We start from the raw sequence: 20,173 nt of genomic DNA, 5'->3' as shown, positions 1-20,173 counted from the left end.
AGCACCTGTTTTGGGTTGTTTGTGATCACAGTTGTGAGCTATAACTATCAAGGTCATCCAAGTGTTGACAGGCTTAGAAAACTGGTTTATCCCCCTGCCACCCTGCCTAGAAAAGGAGGCAACCCAAGGATTCTTTGTTGCACCCCTGAGCTGGAGATTTGCATCTCACAACTGAATCAATAAGTCAAGTGTTCATTCACTCATTTTTCCGTTCACCCCAATCCTAACAGAGTCCCAAAGGAAGAATATACCAAGTAGAATTAGGAGTCAGATTTCAATCCTGGACCCTTCCCTCTATAACCACACCTCCTTGGCAAGCCTCATCACCTGGCTGAATCTCAATTAATTGCCTAAGAGGAAAGAGGACACATGGAAAGCCCTCAAAAGGACTCAAAACATGTGAGTATTGCCAGTTTTGATACTAGATATAAGGAAGTATGACATTTAAAATGAAAGACTCAGACTCATTTGTTCATTCATCCCATCCAAATCCTAGCAGATTTCCTTTTAAGCACTCAAATCACATATGATGAATACTGCAACATACATTGAGAAACAAGCTCCTAGTGAAATTCAACTTTTGGGCAAGGAGAGTAATAGGAAAAACACATATGGGCATTGGCTGCCTCTGTTTTGAGTTCCTTGCATGACTCTGCATGAATTATTTTGCTTCTGTTTGCCTCGGTTTCTTCTTGTCCCCCAAAGCTATCATAAGTTATGATGCTAGAATTAGACAGGTGGCAGCTCTCCGGGCTTTCCAAAAAGAAATGTTATAAATTCCTCAACACTATTCTTACATAGTCTCACAACTACGTCTCAACACCTTGGGAGAAAAAAAAATCGGCACACTTTCTAAAAGAATCTCAGCTTCTGAAAATAACAAAGCAGAAAACAACCCTTCAGAATTTCTTTAAACAGTTTCCTGCCCCACATCTCCTCAAGAGTGAATGTCAGGAAGAATGATGTCCCTGTTGGAGATTTATTGTTGATGGTTCATGAGAAGGAACTAGAAGGCTGAAAGCCACACACCTTCCACGAAGCAGTACCCAAGTCTAACTCATCTCCATAAATCCTTCCCTCCCCCACAGCTACAGATTTGTCGGGACATAGTGCAAGGGATCCTTCTACAGCTTGATGTCTTCAGGTCTTCTTCCCATGGGCAGAACTGAACTGGACAGACATAGCCCAGACAGTTCAAAACTGTCACCTCAAGGCTCCCTTTTGGTCTAACCTCACCTGGCTGTTTTGGATGTGCTCAGTAGTGTACCTGGCAGTTAGTCAGTGTGGAGCTATGGTTATTGATATTAGATTCAGCTTCTATGCTGTTTTCCATTGTTCTCAGTTCTATTAGCAATTTGTAGAAACACAAACAGCAGCGATGGGCATCAGAACGCATGTACTGGTTCCTAGCTGGATCTTTTGCATCAACAGTAGCCTTGAGGAGATTATGATAATGAAGACTCTGCTGAGAAAATTCCTACAGAGTTTTACATCCTAAAATCAAGATCGTTCTGGAAGAATCACCAGGCTTCTTGATGCTGCAAGGCAGAGCTAGTGGACATTTGCTGGAGTGGTGGGAGTGAAGCTGGTTTGAATGTTGCACTGCTATATTGCCTTAATTTTACAGCTGATGTGTGAAATTGTTTTATAGGTGATCAAGTTTTTACAAGATTAAGCATGTGAATATAAAAGAGAAGCAAGGCAAGTATTTAAATTCATCCTAAAGTAAAAATGACTAGCATGATATATTCCCTTGAAGAAAACTCTAACAGGGATGTAGAAAAAGACAAAGATGTTGATATCTGAAGAGAGCAAAGAAGGAAGAGACCCTGAAGACCAACTACTACATCTATATACCAACTAATATAACATTCATATCCATAGTTTCCCATTTCTCTAATGAGAACACTGAGGCATTTTAACCTAGTGATGTGTTCACGAAATGTAAAGATGTAATTCATTAGAACTGGGTTAGAACTCCAAGGCCCCCAGGTCTGGGTTTTGTTACAGGGTCTTCCCATCCCTCTGAGAGCACAGAGCACTAGAGCAGAGGGATCTGGCTGATTTCATCATCAGGCCCTCCTCCTGTTGGTGGGGGCACCATGGCAGGTGCTCCAAGGGGCAGAGAAGTACCTTGGTTCACTCACCTGTGGCCGCTTCCATTCCAGTCTGTACAGGTTTTTTTCCTGGAGCAATTTCTGGCCTATGGAAGATGCTGTTGCAGGGAACGTGTCATCCTGGAATAGCTGGTGTTTGCGTAAACAATGATCCCGCAAGGAGTTGAAGTCCTGATCGTTGAACTTGATGAGGGAAGACTCCTCTACTGGCTTGAAGTTATGAGCCATGACGCTCCTTTATTAGACTTTGGAGATCCTTTCCTTTGGGTGAGAGAAGGGATATTTTCAGGAGTGAGCCTTTGAGTTATTTGGCCACGAACCCTGCCAGGGTACTCCCTCCATTTACAAGTGGGAGGGCTGAGACTCAGGTCCATGCTGTTCCTGCTGACCAGGCCAGTGAGTGGACAAGCCTGAGGCAGAACTCAGCATCCTTACCCCAGATCAGCTTTCACTCTGCTATCCTGAACAGCTGCGTGATGTGCGCCCAGGTACCTGGGAGGCTACAGGGACGTTCCGTGTGTTAAGTGGACACTGACTGAGGCTTGTGCCAAGCACCTTCTGGAACACTGGCAATCCAAATGTAAATAAAACGTGATCTTTATCCTCTAGTGGCTCCTTATAAGGTTGGAAAGACGAAAGGCATTACAACGACCAGAAAGCATTTAACAGAAACCATTCAAGTAAAAATGTGTACAAAGTCCTGTAACATACAGAGGAGGAGCTTTGAATTGCATGGCAGACTGAGAGACTCTCTCATGCGCAGCGACCTTTGAATTGCACTTTAAAGGAAGAGGAATTTTCCAGGGAGAGAACTGGGAGATTTCTTTACAACGTGCCTACCGGCAACTCGAACGGCCAGTGCACAGAGATCTGCCAACTGGACTGGAAAGGTCACAGATTCTGGAGAGCAAGTGGAGTGACTAAAATGTCTGGTGGCTGTATGTTGGACGCGAAATGAGGAGCCAAGGACTGGGAGCTTCAGAAGAGACAGCCAGAAAAGTGAGTTGGAAAGCCAGATTTTAAAGGGATTTACATCCTGCAAGCCAGCTGGGCCACTGCAGAGACAAGATCAGATCAGATCAGATCAGATCAGATCTGTGTGCAACTCAGTTCTGGGGGCAAGCTGGGAGCCAAGTAGAGAGGAAGAGTACAGATGGAAGTAAGACTGCTAGGAAGCCACTGCCCTTGGCCATGGGAGAGATGATGGTAGAGGATCAGAGTGAATGAGATGGAAAGGAAAGAGACTTCAGCGCTTCCTTACAGACAGAATCAAAAGGTCCAAAGAACTGGATATGGGGGTAGTAGAGAGGAAGAGAAGAAAGAACAGCGTGGAAAGCAGTCACATGGCTTTGAAGTCTGCCTTCCGTGTCCGTCAAGGGTTCTGATACTGAGCTCAAGCCCACAGGGCTATGCCTCCACTTATAGAGACTGATTATCCCACCCTTCTAGAGTTGGTTATGACCCAACATAGATTTGACCTCACAGAACAAGCAGAGTGGTTGTCATACAGTAGGCATTGAATAAATGCTCATGGCCTAATTTCCCTAATGAGAGGTTTAGGAAGCCTGAGATTTTTCATTCAGGTCAATATAGGGATGTCACTGAAGCTGTCGGCCAAAATACACACCGCAACCTGCACCTGTGAGCTGGCTGGGGTCTCAAAGCACAATCCATGCTTACCAGTTGTAGGGCTTGAAAAACCTCCTCGGCCTTAAGGTGGTGCCTTTCAAGTTCCTTTGCCAGAGTCTGTTTAGGTGGCACAGAAAACCCCATGAGCTGCGTGTGTCACCTTTCTCATATCACAGCAGAAAAGGAGTCAGATAAGCAAGCATGTGAGACATGAAACGTGAGATGAGCCCAAGCAAATGATTCATAAGAAAACAATATCAGCTTACAACGGAGATTCTGGAACCTACAAAAAGGTAAACAAACTTACAATAACTTAGCAATTTTCTTAGGTTAAATTATAGTATGAGGCAAATTATTTAGATTTCAAAAATTCTTAGAATATCACTGATGAAATGTTATTTGGAGGGAATTGTGTATACCATTGTCCAGTAAAAAAGAAATGAATAATTTATATTGGAACTCATAGATGGAACTATACAAAATTGCCACTTTTTAGGGCAATTTTGGTTGAATATAGTCAGTTTTATATGGTTTAACCTAAATTAAAAAGTGGCTAAATATAGACAACTTCATTTGTTTTTTTCCTTACGATGACATATACATTACTTCAATGTAGTTGTTGGAAAATAGCAACCCCAAATATTTGATGTCCTTCATTCACAATAGAATTAGACCCATAACAAATTAAATAAATAGTGATAAGGCTGAAATAACAACCAGATATCATTCAGGAGCAAGTGGTAGAAATAGCTTAAGAAAAATGCAATAGCACCTGGTAACAAACAGTCGAGAAATTGTAAGTTTATCAGCTCATTGTGTGGGTCCAAGGACAATGGAGTCAGTACAGCCCACCTCTGTGAAATATTGACATGTATGAACAACTCCTGCTGTGAGCTAATTTTAGTTCATGAAAATCAAACGGTAGTTACCCTTAATGACACAACATGGGATTCTAGGAAGCAGCCTTTAATTGTAAATAGAAAATGAAAGTCTAAAGGCTTCTGCTTCCTGTCTCCATTGGCAGCATCACAAAGCTGGACTTGCAAGTGGGAGTCAGCTCACAGCCCTGGAGGGTCCCACTGTTCACTATCCAGAAGGAACCTGGCCAGCTTTCAGGAATCCTCATGCTAAGATCCACCTACCTCACTTGTGAAGTGGAGATGCTGATGATTTCTACATGTTACAGGGTTATTGTAAGAAGCATAGGAAACCATGTTTAGAGGATGCTAGCAGGGTAGCAGGTAAACAGACAGTGTTTTACCTGTTACTCTTTAAATACTGGTTATCCATATGATGCACATGATTATTTTGGGTGGAAAGGGACCATGCAGAGGCCTAGCACCTTCCAAAATCAGGATGTGCTCATACCCAGGGACAGGCTAGACTCAGGGAGGCCAGCTCCTGGGAGAGAAAGTGTGCTCACAACTCAAGCTTCAGCGGCCGGTTGGAGGCACTGCTGGTGACCGTGACCCCTCCTCTTCCGCTGGCCTCAGTGTCAGTGGCACGAGAGCTACATAAATGTAGCTTACCAAAGTTGATAAAATAAACAGAAAATCTGAATCATCCTATACCTAGCAAAACAAGTGATTTTACTAATCAAAGGTTTTCACAAAAGGAATCCCCTAGGCTTATCTGATTTCACTACTAAATGTATTATGTTCTCAAGCACAAAATAACTTCTCTCCTATGAACTTCTTCAGAAAATAAAGAAATAGTCACTGCTGAAACTGTTTTATCAGTTCAGCATTATAGTAACAGCAAAACCTCATACAGAAATCCACCTATTGCCAGAGAGAGAGAGAGAGAGAAAGAGTGAGTCTGATATCCTCCAATGAATAGGGATGCAAAGATACCTTGGCAAAATGTCATTAAATCAAATCTAACACTATAAAAAACAACAGATATATCATGGCAAAGTTAAGTTTGCTTCAGGGTTGGAAGGCTGGCTTACAAAGGCTACGAAGACATATATTTAGGATTTTTGATGAAACCACTTCAGAGTAAGCTGGAAAGAGTAGGTAATGCTTGTCAGCAGATGAAGGAAACCTGTAAAAACAAATCTACGGCTATTGTCATGCTTAATGATGGAAAAGTAGATTTTGTTCTTTTGGTGATCAGAATGAAGGCAGTTGTTCTCATTGTCTCTACATTAACCACTGAATTAGAGGTTCATGCAACAGAAATGCAAGGCAAAAAGATCAGAAAGAAGTGGCTCCTATTTTAACATTTTGTTGGTAGGAAGTCTACAAAACAGCTACTACAAATAATAATTAAACTTCATGTTTAAACATAGATACAAGCTTAATGTAAAAAGATTGTGCTTTATGTAATAGCAGTAAACAGTAGGAAACCAACAGGAAAATAGTAGCACCTGGAAAAAACATGGGAGCATAAATAACACAACTATGAAACACTGCTTAAAGAAACTGAAGAACATCTAGATAAATAGAGAAACATCAGGTTTCTAGACTGAATGGCTCAATATTAGCAAGATGGCAATTCTCTCAAAAGGTTTTTACTCAAAGAATTTCAGCAACACAATACTAACTGAAACTCTAGTGTATTTTTTATTAGCAAAAAAACAAGTTGATAGCATAATTAATATCTAATTGCAAAAGACCTAAACTAGACAAAGAATTTCAAAATAAAAATATTGGAAGAATCAATTAATTGGGCTTCAATGCATGCTATAAATCTACAATAAGAGCAATTGGGGAGGGAGTAAGGGAAACCCCAGGGCCTTTGGAACTGTGTCATAAAATGACAATAATAAAAAAGTAACATTAAAAATAAAAGGAAAAGCATATAGCTGAGGTGGTTGATTGATCTACTCCATCTTTCATCTTTTCTTGGTTAATGTTTTGATTCCTCCATTTTGTTCAGGGGAATCCCCAAAGAAACTTTGAGGCACTCCCAGTCCAGGCTCCTACATGTACTACTAGTAAGCACAGTGCCCGCCACAGTCCATCACTCTGATCAGCTGGTGGTTGTAACCCCTGGGTTGGATCTATTCTGAGCCCTGACCTCCATTGGAACCAATGAGTATTGCAGCTCTCCCCGGCTCTGCCCATCACACACTCATCCCTCACCTAAACCAGTGGGAGAAGTGCTGTTTGGGTGCTGCATTCCCTACTGGCACAGGCCATTTCGCCTTGGCATTTAAAAGATTGACTATACTCAATATTTGTGAGAAAATAAAATAATCAGAACTTTCCTAATATCATGATACATAAAATGATTCAAACACATCAGACAATGGTGTGACAATAAGTTTTCCTAAACTTTTTCTTAAAAAGTTTCTTAAACACTTGCTAAAGCTTAAACACACATTGCCCATATTCCAGCCATTCCCATTCTATGAATTCATCAAGAGAAATCAAAGCATTAAGTTCCTGCAAAGATTTGCAGAGAAAAATTCAAAGCAGGCTCATGTTTAATAGTGAAAATTGCAAACATTCCGAAGTCTATCTAAAAATGGGTGGATGCACAGAACTGTGGCATGACATAACCATAAAATAAAGTCCTACTCAGCAAAAAAAGCAATGCATTATTTATACAAGCAACATGAATATATCTCAAAAAATAAACTGAGAGACTCCAATCAACATGTGGTATTCATCACAAGGTCCCATTTATACAAAATCCTAGAAGTGTAAACTCCTAACACACCATGATGAAAATTCAGTAGTTTTTTACAAATGGGAATGGAGGGAGAAAGAATGAACAAATCATCAGAAAACTTGGTGTGAATACTTACTATTTGCATAGAAATACTTACTGTCGAGTTTGAGAATGTTTCATATATATATATATATATATATATATATATATATATATGTGTGTGTGTGTGTGTGTTCCATGTAGATGTCAATACTCATCAACGTTTGCACTTTAACTATGTCTAGTTATTGCATGTCAATTACAATTAAAGTTGTTGCAAACTTAAATACACAACTTAGTGGTCAGGAACCTGAGTTTTCTTTAAGCTCAGGTAGGAGTTAATAAGTAGCTAGGTTAATAAGTAGCTAGATTTTACTCCCTTCCTCTTCTGTGCAATTAGTCATCTCCTGTCCTCTGGTGTTTAATACCTTCTCCTCTGTTTTACTGGGGGAAAATGCTGTAAATGTTCTTGGGCACACCTGCTGATAAACAGATGTTCTCTAGGTCGTATTTCCAAAAGTAGAATTTCTAGATGTACAGTACAAACATACCTTGTCTCCCACCTGCCAAAATAGTTCTACAGGCTGTGCCAGTTTACAGTTTCAGCAGAGATGTAAGAACTCCCATTACAGTATATTCTCACTCACTGTTGGTATTGGCAAGTGTCTTATTTGTATCCATCTAAAGAGCAGAAAGGGCAACTCCTTGCGGTCTTAATTTGTTTCCCTGATTACTGTGGAGATTGAGTATCTTTCAACATCTTTCTCCCTCATTCACCGTTCCCTCTCTGGGGAAATGAGCACGCACATTGTATGCCCATTTGTATACTGCGTTGTCTTTTTTTTATTGATTTTGTAAGAATTCTTCCCCTACTCTAGACACTTGCCTTTTGTTGGTTGTTTTATCAATAGCTTCTCCCACACTAGTTTATCTCCTTTATTTTTACAGCGTCTGTTGATGAACAGATATTCTTCACTTCACATGGACATAAATGTATTCCAGATACCTAACTCGTAAGTTTAACTTCATAACCTGAGCCAAATGTTCATTTTAAATTTTATTAGATATTTATTTGTGAGTGTGAACGGTCCAATCTGCTGGCTCACTAGTCCAGTGAAATGTCCACCATGGATGACTACTTCGGCCAAAAGTGGAAGCCAAGACCACAGTCCAGGTTTCCCAGAACGCAGTCAGGAATGCACTGATTTCGCTGTCCCCACTATTTCCCAGAGTTTGCATTAGCAGGAAGCTGGAGACAGTATTAAACCCAGGTACTCCTGCAAGCATCTTAACTGCTGGGCTAAATGTGCACATGTTTATATGTTTACTTATAGGAATCTAATGGAAAAAACTTTATGAGATGTTCTGTTTTTAAAATAAAATACTTGCTTGTGATTCGCAGACCTTTTTTTTCAGAAACACTAACAAAATTCTTTACAGTTCTAAAACAATGTTTTTAAGAACCATGGTATTCATAGCCAAATTCTGTAGGATATTTCCACACATACAGTTCAAGTGTTTTCTAGAAACAATGCTGGTATTTCTAAAAATAATTAATAAGCTCATGAAAGCTATGTATTTAATTTTGTCTTCATTTATCTCACTTCCATCCCTAAACAGAGCCCCTACTTTGGAAAAAGACAAAAATACATAAAACATTTGCTTTTTAAAACTTTTTTAAAATAAAGTTTTGTGAAAATATGTGTGCAGCCATACAATACACACTGACATTTCTTTTTGTGTGTGTGTTTTTTTTTAATTTTAGCTCCCATATCCCCTACCTGTAAAGCAGTGAAATAAAATTGAGTGAATGGGTTGTATAATGAGTCGTACAACAGTGTACTATAGCATAATTCATGCTAGTACAGTGAATATGACTTTCTATTTGACTTGGAGACTATTGATTCATGGTTCTAGAGTATCCTGGAATCATCACGCTGTAACAGTCCCCTAGTTCCATCCCTTACCCCACCCTACCTATTTAACACTTTATCTCAGTTTTGGAAGATGATGAAGTGGAAATGAAGACCCTTTTCATTTCTTTCATCTTTCTGAATAACTGGAATAAAGGAAGAACCACTAGCCAACAGACAGCAGAATTAAGATTCTAAAGCCAAGAAGCCAGAATTTCACTAAGGAAACTGCAATCCTGTCTTTACATTTGAAAGCTAACCGTGCAAGTCTGTAGTGAGTGGGGTCCGCCTTGGCTAAATGACATTTGAAAAATATTTCAGATGCCTTGTTTGACTTCTTATTGAAAAGCAGGCAAAGAAAGATCCAATATGATCCAAGCAGTTTCAATATGAGTAAGACATTGCTGTAGATGGTTAGGTCCAGTCCCACACTCAGCTGCTCTTGACTCACAACCCAGGGTCTTCTGTACTCATTTCTGGGGGCCTCACTCCATGAGGCGCATGGACACTCAGTGGTGCCCTAAGAAGAGAACTGAAGTACCTGGCCACCGAGGCAAGCATGTTGCTACGAGCAGGGTCTCTTGGCAGGTATTCACATCTGCCTGGAAGAGGTGGAGACTTTCAATAACTGGCCAAATGTGCTATACAGGCTGGGAGCTGTTCAGCTAAGTAGACCAGGACTTCCTTTCAGGAACACAGAGTTGGCACTGTAGAGATGTTTGCCGGGCAGCAGGTGGAAGGGCTGACAGTAACCTTCAAACTCCACCCCTGCTTTTCTTCCAGAATAATCCTGGTCAGAAATGGCTGGGATTTAACCAGGTATGGCTCCAAAACTATGTCCCCAATGCTTTCTGTCTCTACTTCCTACGGTTACATTACTGTGAAGAAAACCAGACTCTACCTTGTACCTATACAAAAAGAGAGAACAACAAAAAAGAGGCAGTGTGGAATGGCAATCAAGAAGATCGGGCACCAGCCAGAAACTTTGGCTTGACTCCAGCTGTCACTTGCTAACTGAAAAAGGTCAGAGAAGATGTAATAAACACCCAGGAGCCTCCTTTCCTGACACAGAAAGGGGAAGATAGTGGAAAGAATCAACCCAGCCTCACGGCACAGGGTGGGCATTGGGAAAGAATACTTCTGTCAAGTTTGGAAAAGCTGTTTCCCATCACCCCAGTAGAAACTCCTCCAGTTCTGGCTCACACCTGAGCCCTGTGACTGGTGTTGTAGCAGGTGGCAAGCACCCCAAGCGCAGGTTCAACATGTCCTCCATTTCTAACCTCAGGTCTCCCCAAGTTTCCCAGAATTGTGTTCCTGCCACATGTTGAAGCCCCGCTTTGGCTTCCAGGCCCAGTGTGTACTGAGCTATGCTCTTTCACAGCCTACAGCTGGGCAAGAGCATGGACTGTCTCCGCTCCTGCCAGCCCTATCCTGCCCTGTCTTCTTGGTCAGTGAGTTTCTGAACCCAGTTTCATGCTCAGTGAAAAGGATCTGAAAGCAAAGGAAGTGATCTGTGTGATTCCAGGGTAGAAATGGTCCTTATGTGGTCTGGCGGGGGGAAGCGGGGGCGATTGAAGGATGGGTGTAATTTTAGTTCAGTTTTGTGAAAGAACTTTCTGTGAGTGTAGGAATGTCCTATACATACACTGTCACAATCAGTAGTCACTAGCCACAGGTGACTACTGATTCTTGACATACTCCTTGTGACTAAGGACTTCCATTTTAATCTTTATTCCATTTTGATAAATGAAGATATCTAATGCAGCCAATGCTACCTCATTGGACAATGTAGATGACGAAGCTGCTGATGGCATGAATTACTGGGAATAAGACAGATAAGAGCAGCTTTCAGTGGAAATGGTCATGTGGAAGAGGCTGACTGTCAAAGTGGCACAAAACAGTCTTCCAATTGGGCTGACCTGGGCAGCTTTGACTCGCCGCACTCCTGCCACACGCTGCTTTTCTTTGGCCTCACATTTCAATTCCTGTCTGTGATGGGACCCTGGGGCTTCACATAGAGAGGTACAGGTGCTGTCCTGTCTGCCCTGCTTGTAGGATGAACCCAGCCCAACCCTGGACAATGGGCAATTCCATTTGCATTTTGCTTTCAATCAGCTAAGAGACAGGAAGCAGCGTTCAATTGTTCCCTGCCCAGGCATGACGCACACAGCCCTCTCCCAGCTGATGTTTTTCAGAACAATGGACATAAATCCAATGTAATGTAGCAGAATGCGACAAGGGACGGTTTCCCCTTAACGAATACTCACTTGAAACGGTTCCCGCACCCTGCATGAGGGGCGATCCATTTCCCACAACAGTGTTCTAGCAAAACCCATGACTAATTCCACAGCTAAATGGGAACTAACAGAGCTTGAAGATCTAGGGCTGGCACCCTCTGTGCTGACAAGAAGGGTGGGGGAGGGGGCTGCACACTTGCGTGCATGCATGTTTAATTACACTGGTTAACATGTGGGGAACCGTTTGTCTGCTCAAGTGGAGAAAACAAGGCAGTTAACTGCTCTTTTGTGGGAAGAAATTTGAGCAAACCACTTTCACCTCAGTACACCTCAGGGCTTTAGAAGAAGAAATGGCAGGAAAGACAAAGAGGGAGAAATGGATGCGGGGAGAGGAAGGGACTGAGGCAAGGGACAAAGAGCATTTTGTCTACAGACAAATCGATCACAAGTTGGGAGAAGATAGGCCTGTTTTATAAAAGATCTATTTATTTGAAAGAGTTACAAAGAGAGGGGAGAAAAAAAGAGCTACAAAGGGAGAGGAGAAAGAGAGAGAAAGATCTTCAATCCACTGATTCACTCCCCATGTGGCTACAATGGCTGGGGCTAGGCCAAGAAGAAGCCAGGAGCATTTTCAGGATCTCTCCCATGGGCGATGAGGACCTGAACACTTGGACTATATTCTTCTGTTTTCCAAGGCCATGAACAAGGAGCTGAGCTGGAAGTGGAGCATCTAGGAGTCAAAGCGGCACCCATATGGGATACTGAAGCTGCAGGCGGGAGCTCTACCCACTATGCCACTACACCAGCCCCCACAGGCCTAATTTCTAAGGACAGTTTAAGAATAAACATAAGTGGTCCCTGTGTGGTAGCCTAGCGGCTTAAGTCATTGCCTCACACGCGCTGGGATCCCATATGGGTGCCAGTTCTAATCCCGGCAGCCCCACTTCCCATCCAGCTCCCAGCTTGTGGCCTGGGAAAGCAGTCAATGTTGGCCCAAGCCTTGGGACCCTGCACCCACGTGGGAGATCCAGAAGAGGCTCTAAGCTCCTAGCTTTGCATTGGTACAGCTCTCACAGCTTGGAGAATGGATCAACAGATGGAAAATCTTCCTCTGTATATCTGCCTTTTCAATTAAAAAAAAAATCTTTAAAAAAAAAACACGTAAATGTCACATTTCACAGGTAGAACTTCACTCCACCTACATTTCAGAATCACTTCAACACATCCCCATGACTTTGTACCCTGAGACCCTACAAATGGGGCTCATGGCCCCCGAGAAAAGCAGGCTTAGGGGAAAACTACACACAGCTCAGTTTGCAGAAGGCTGCAGAGTGAACAGAAGTTGGGGCTGTGCTTGGAATAGAATCAAGGCTGGTGATGTGGCCAGCAAGCGGAGTATATCACTGTCCCTGCCAAGAGACATCTTCCTGCTTTCCTGGGGCTCAGCAGGTGCTCCTCATCCTCTAAGATGTGTAGCAGGAGAGGAGAATGAAGCCTCTGTGTGGCCTCCAATGTACAAAGCTGTGACACTCCCTAGGCTTAGAGCAGGTCCCAAGGAGGCAAGTGCTCAGAACAGAATCCTCCATCACCTGCCTGGGGTTGGGTTCAGCTGGAGACTGTCTGCCCAGGGAGTGGCAGCTTGACAGGAGATGCGTAAAAGGCAGACGCTACTTATGGGGCTTCCATAGTCAGAACACCGCCTCGTCCACTCCTCGATCAGTGGATCCACAGCCTCAGGAAACACTTGGGCCACTGTGCACCTTCCTGGAGGCCCTGTGGGTGACAGCGAACACTTGCCTGGCATGGGCGATCTGTGCTATTACTCTAAAGTTGCTCCCTCCTCTAGCCTCAGTCTCCCCATCTGGGATGATAAGAGGCTGGACTTTCCTCAGTGTCCTCTCAACTGTAACCTACCGTGTTTCTAGAACTGAGACAATGGGACAGATGATACTGTCGGGCAGACAATAAAACAGGAACCTACTAAGTGTTTTATTCCTTTCAGTGACATTTAGGATGATTCTCCCTACCCCTCTCCAAGTCTTTAAAATGTGCTACTCAGGCCAAAAACCTAAAAAGATCCCCAGTAGACCTTCTGCTATAGACTATGGACATGACACAGTACTCTTTCTGGATCCCAGAGATCTCAAGTGGACTGCCCACCAAAATCCATGGACACAGCCAGTACAGCACTCTTTCTGGGCACTATGGGTCTCTAGCATTCTGTCCCCCAGAGTCTATGCATGTGGCAGAACACACTGCATGTTCTGTGGCTTTCAAGTAGTCTGCCTATTGTGGGCTACAGATACAGCAGAACAATGTCTGGATTCTGTAATTACACATGTCTCAGAAATATTGTAATAGTTGATGTGGCCTTGGGTTTCTGGGCATGAAGGGGTATGCTGCCCACTTAGCAGATTCAGTTGAGGAGTTGGGTTCCACCATGTAGCAAGTTAAAGATTCTGGGAGGGAAAATGGGTGGGGCTTCTCCCTCAATATCCCCCTTTATCTCAGATACATGATGGAAACAATATGGACATAATAGTCTTATTCACTTCCCTATACCCCCTGAACCTTTATTTATTTATTTATTTATTTTTGTTCTTTAACCGTAATTAACTATGTAAAGATTGTCAACAACAATACAATAAAATAGATTAAAAAAAAAAGATTCTGGGACACACAGGTCCCTTAGTTTGACAAACAGACCCCATTCAGGACACAGGCTCCAAGTTGACCTCTTCCCAAAGGCCTGAGCTAGAGAGGACAGGCCTTATTCTTTTTTAAGTTCTTTAGAAGCTGAGGACTCATTTAGATAATCCATTTATTCATAGAAGATTTACACTTGGCCTATTGTCTTGGGTTTCAAATTATATGAGACAAAGGAAATCAGAAAATGGATGGGAGAAAGGCAGAGTGGGAGGGAGAGGCTCAATCAGCAGGGGCTGGGAGACAGAAAAAGACAGGAACAGCCATGGGTGGAAATGGAGACTGAGGAACAGAGTGAGGGAGAAGCCAAGAGGCAGAGATGGGCAAGATCTGCCAAGGAGACCCCTTCTCACGCACTTCCAGCACCCCACGGGGCCACATCGCTGTGCTTGCTTGCTGTACAACATGACTGCCCAGTGCACAGCTGGAAGACAGAGATGCAATTACTGTAACTTTCAGATGCGGCTCTCAGAACACTCTCACCCCACATCACTGCCTCTGGCCGCAGCACAGGGAGAGCACTCGGACCTCTAGGGCCAGTTACCTCGGCATTCTGCTCTGGGGCTGGCTGCCGTGGGCATCTCAGGCTGGTGCAGGACACTGAGGCAATGGATCCAGCCCTGACGTGCCAGAGGTGGGGAGATGGACCCAGTAATGCCAGCAGCCAAGTTAAAGGAGCCATTCCCTCTCCTAACCAGAAGTCTGGGGACATGTAACAGTGCCTTCCAAATCAACTTACTTGCACTGAATTTTTCTGAAAGAGAGGTTCTAGCTGAAGTGTAGGATCACACATCTGGGGGCAGAAATAGGAAGACTAGGCGGCAGAAGCCTTTCAAAACTAAGAGTTAGAGGCAGGCACTTGGCCTGGGATTTAAGCTGCCTGTTGGGATGCCTGTGTCTTATGCATCCCATATTGGGGTGCCTGGGCTCAAGTTCTGGGTGTGCTCCAGACTGCAGCTTCCTGCGAAGTGCACCCCCAAGACATTGGGTCCCTACCATCCACATGGGAGACCTGGACTGAATTCCTGGCTCGCTGCTTTAGTCTGGTCCACCAGACATTAAGGATTCTCTCCATCTCAAATGGAAAACAGAAAGTAAGAGTTTTCTTTATAACCTATATGAAAAAGCAGCACCAAAGCGAATGAGTTTGGAGTACACATCTGTGTGACTGTGTCAATGTGAATACCAGGGTAAGAGTCCGAAGGTGAGTGGAGCAGAGAGAAGCAGGATGAACAGAGATGCAGCTGCAGCCCCAGGAATGCTCTGACCTTCCCCCTGTGTGGGCTGCATTCCAGAACAGGTGAGGTGGGCAGGGAGTCACGGGCAAGCCCTGAGTCCTGACTGAGGGAGTAGGCAGAGTTCCAGGGAAGGTCAGAGGGAGACAGCCTCTGGGTTAAAGAACGGTACCCAGGGCGGCCTGCCTGCCAGTCATAACAATCCAATCATTCAGAAAACCTCTGACCTGAATTCTCCCCTAGGCAATGCCATCTGAAAACTTCCTGACTTCAGTTCTCAATAGGAAGCTAGAGCTCTGGGAGATGAAGCTTAATGATGAAGTTCAGGAGGTTGACAGCAGTTTCTGGTTAAGGATTATACTATGGAGAAGACAGAGAGGGTGGCTGAGAGACAGGGGCCCACAGTCACATGACTTAGGAGCCTATCACCCCTGCTCCCTCAGGCCCTTGGGGCCAGCTGGACCCAGATGTGGCCATCTCTTGGAGGTAGATATGTGATCATTAACCATGGAGACACCATCCCTATGCACCTCTGGTCTACAGGTGTGACTGGGTCAGGACCCTGTTAGGTCCTGAAACATGGGCTTAGGAGGTGAGTTGACCCAGCAACCACCCAAGGGCACAGCACTGCCTGAGGGATTGTTTCCTCAAAGGTTCTGACCACTCTGTTTCTCAGGTCCTTCAGGGCTTATTTAGTGGGTCTCCATATTAATCCCAGGGGTCTGACCCCCTTTCGGTCTAACAACTTGGATGCAGCCCAATGTCATCTCGCAGACACAACTCCATCAAAGAAGATGGCAAGGGGCAAACTTTCACTCCACATCTCCACACCTGTTTGCTAGCTAAATCAATTGTCCCCAGGCTTTGTAGGAGCTTAATGAGCTAACCTTTAGCTGCCTTTCACCCTGACCATCACAGATCACAAGAGGCTGGAAAGCCCCCATAGCAATGACCCTATTCAGCTGTTTTCATTGTTAAGACCAGGAAGCAAGGCTTGTCTGGGCAACCTGGGTGTTTGTTTGGCAGATTAGTAAGCTCAACATGCACCCTGGAGCCTCCCACTATGTCATAGGATACACCTTCTTGGTTTTCTTTTTCAGAAAGGTTTGTGCCAGGTTTGTCCCCTGAGAACTCAGGGATCAAGACAGAAGAGAGGCTGATCCAAGAACCACCAGGAGCCCAAACCTGTTTCGAAGCACTGGTTAGTCTGGGAAGTGCTGCTATACTCAGGCCGCTGGGTCTTTTGTTTTGATCTCTTCTTGTGGCCTTTATGTACAGATCCGGATCATGAATCTCCAAGGAAGGAAAAGTAGGAGGCAACATTTGTCCAAATATTTGATCACAGACACTTTATACCAGTAACATTTCCCGGAATTTGTGTTCTAGGCAGCCTGCATTAGAAAACACTTGTTCAAGAAATAGAGTCATGAAGGTGGTGAGAAATTTGCAAATTCCACTTGATCCTGCTAGTCTTTTTGGGGTTTTAGGTTTTATTCCCATCCACTATGGGTGTCCTCCAGAGAGTGTTAAGTGCCAAGTACCTGGCTTCTTCCAATCGGGCAGGGGTAGGATGGACTAATCTCCCAGTGGATCTCTTCCTGGCTTTCCAAGGGGGAAGAATAGGTAACTTTGGGAAACAGAGGTGCCTTGCACAGTGTCAAGGTACTGTTAATCATGATATTTTGTTCTTTATTGATCCTATCTAGCTGCTGAGTCAGGTTTTCTTAGCCTCACCTGTCTCTAAGGTTCTTAGTTTCCTTAGTCAAGGAAGGGGCCACATGTGGACTCGGAGGAGTGCCCAGCCTTAAGGATTAAGAACTGTTGACTGCCAAGGGGGTCAGATGACACAAGCCAGAAAAAAGTAGGAGATCTGACTCCCCATGGAGGCAAACTTTGAACAAGAAGAGAGAGGAGAAGCCAGAAGCCAGTAGTTAGATTTCCTCTCCAACCTCTTTCTGATAGACAGTTTCAAAACACAATGTTTCTGTCCTGCAGTGCTAGTCCAGTGGTGCCCTGATTTTCCCACCTGGCTAGAGTGGTTCTCTGGAATGATTCTCTGACCTTTTCTCTCACTGCCTTGGTACTGTATCCACCCTAATAAGTGTATTAGCATTTATGCTCTGTCCCAGGCTTTGCTTTAGAGAGAACCCAGGCTAAAACAATGTCAGCAGCAGGAACTCACATTTCTTGGGCACTTGCCATGTGTCAGAGGCTGCTAAGTACTTGAAACAGACTATCTCGTTCAATCACTTCAATAATCAGATGAGGCATTTAGGTGAAGAGGAATCAGACTAATGGTGAAGTCACACACCTGATTATATTACATACGGAGTCTGTGTGACTCATTAATTTGTGTATTTATTGATAGCAGCTTTTCTTCTAAGCTATTTTTCAAAGCAGATTCCTATATATAAGTAACTTCCCAGGATATAATACAGTATATCACGCATAATAGATCCCACCTCTGTCATTTACGTCTGGTATCAACTTGGCAGTAAGGCAGTTTTCCATCTCCAGACTAGGGGTAATGAGCTGATGACACTTGTACCTCTTACCTATTACACATTAAGATCACTCTATACTCATCAATCAATGTAGTAATACAAATAAGTAAGGCTTTCTGAAGCTGCGACTCACCCTTCCTGGTCTCCCCAACCCTACAAAGAAAAAAAATACAACCTAAGCCCTGCTGAGTACAGGGTGGAACAACTTAAGAGGATGTATTGACTAAAGATCCAATGAACACCACTTAAGGGTACACAAAGTACTGTCTGTGACGCAGGACAATCAGGGCAGTTGATAGCTCATGAACCTCATAACTGCAGAGTGGAAATACCTGCACTATTCTAGTCCTGTTTGGGTCCAAGCTGACCAGCGGGAACTGTACCCCCGAGAACAGCATCCTATCTTAAAGATCACTTGGTTTCAGCAGCCATAGAGAGTCAGAGATGTTGTGACACAGCTGTTGAGACATAGGGACCCCTGACCCTCTGAAAGGGAAGTGATCTATTTGTCTTTGGTGATTAACTCTTATTTTTCAACTTCATTCATGGAGCTGTCAAGCCAGATAATTAGAAAGTAAGAAGTGGGACTCATGTCTCCTTTCAGCAAGTATTTGTTTTAAACACCTACTATGCCATACATCAGCGAACACAACAGACAGAATGCCCACCATTAGGGTATCCCATAGGGTCACCATAGCCCTCCAGGTTGTGACAAACAGGCAATTTGATAAGTGGCATCCCCTCTCTGCAGCAACTACATAATTCAGCTTCTTTCAGAAAGCCAACCCGTCTCTTGCCTATCCTTGGACCACCTGTCTCCAGTACTCCTGTTTCCTGAGCTACAGAGCACATCCCTCTGCATATGGTGCCTCAGCAGCTACGTGGCAAAGAGGGTCTCTGGGAGAAACTCAGATGCCCCTAGGTTTGCAGGACTGTTCTGATCCCAAGTTCCCGGAGATCGTCACTCACTCCATACCTGTGTCCTTAACAGGTGCGTCTGATGGGCTGCCTTTGGCAGTATTCCTGCAAGGAGCTGGGTTGAGACTGTATAGGCCCAGGCGCTGAGCAGTGGCAATTTTGCAGGAGGACCAGCAGATAAGGGTGGAAGTCTTGCTTGAAGAATGGTCAGCAGGCTGGCAAGGCTGGCATCTGCTGATGTCTGTCCCTTCAGCTCTTCCTTATATGAGCATACTTGGTGCTAATGCCCCACCTTAGTTAAACAGTGACTTCAGCTATTCTTGGAGAGAGAGAGAAAGAGAAGATATTGATTTTTGATTAGCAAGAAACCTTATCCTTTCTATCTCCCCCTGCTCCCCTTTCACCTCCTGTAACACCGAACTACTGATTTCTTAGCTGCTTTATTTGAGGTTTCGATGTTTCCTGATGTTTCCATTTCTTCTCTTGCATCCTGCTTCAGGAATTTGCTGTTTTTGCTCAGAAAAGAGGAAGTTCCAAGAAAAGACTTAGGAAAGCCACCTTCCCCCATCCCTCTTCCTTCCCCAGTTAAGTGTAGTTGTCCAGGGCTCCCATAAAGCATGCCTCCTCCAGGTGGAATGAATCATACACTCTTCCTCCTGGGTTAACATCTTCTTCCTAGAAAAGAGCAGTAGAATATTCTTTTCTAGCGATTTAATTATTTCAAAGGTAGAATGATGGGGGGAGCAGGGTGAGGCAGGGAGAGGGAGTGAAAGGGAGACAGAGAGGTGAGGGAGGGATAAAAGAGAGAGGAAGGGGAAATCTTCCATCTGCTGGTTCACCACCAAAATGGCCACAAGAAATGAACTGGGGCTGGGCCAGCCCAAAGCTTAGGAACTCCATCAGCGTCTCGCACATGAGTTTCAGAAGCCCAAGCAAGTACTACAGTCATCTACTGCCTTTTTAGGAGCATCAGCAGGGAGCTGGATTGGAAGCAGAGCAGTCAGTCCTCAACTCGGCACACATTAGTGTGCCGAGGCATAGGCATGGCGATCAGCAGTCTAATCTACTGGGCCAAAATGCCAGCTGCTAGTTGCAGAACACTTTAGTCCCTAGGCCTGGGCATTTGAGGGTTTTTTTCGCTGTTCCTGTGTGCACCTTTGATGTGTGTCTTCCAGGGAATTCCAGCCCAGGACCATAAAGTAGGACACACCTCACATCAACTCTCACGGCAGACAAGGAAGCATGTCATGCTGC

General features: G+C 44.1%; 1 protein-coding gene across 1 annotated transcript in view; it reads right to left on the bottom strand.

The window, feature by feature from the left end:
* The window catches only part of CAPN13 (calpain 13), a 67,723-nt gene extending 48,555 nt beyond the window's left edge, over positions 1-19,168 (bottom strand). The window contains exons 1-2 of the mRNA XM_004582711.2: positions 18,978-19,168; positions 2,148-2,378 (exon numbers count right to left, since the gene is read on the bottom strand). Of these exons, the coding sequence (XP_004582768.2) occupies positions 2,148-2,345 (198 nt within the window). The 5' untranslated portion in view covers positions 2,346-2,378; positions 18,978-19,168. The remainder of the gene's footprint in view (positions 1-2,147; positions 2,379-18,977) is intronic.
* Positions 19,169-20,173: the final 1,005 nt, after the last annotated feature.

This window comes from Ochotona princeps, chromosome 8, assembly GCF_030435755.1.
Source record: "Ochotona princeps isolate mOchPri1 chromosome 8, mOchPri1.hap1, whole genome shotgun sequence".
Classification (NCBI taxonomy): Eukaryota; Metazoa; Chordata; class Mammalia; order Lagomorpha; family Ochotonidae; genus Ochotona; species Ochotona princeps.
The sequence above is the reverse complement of the archived record's forward strand: the minus strand, read 5'-3'. Positions and strand labels throughout refer to the sequence as shown.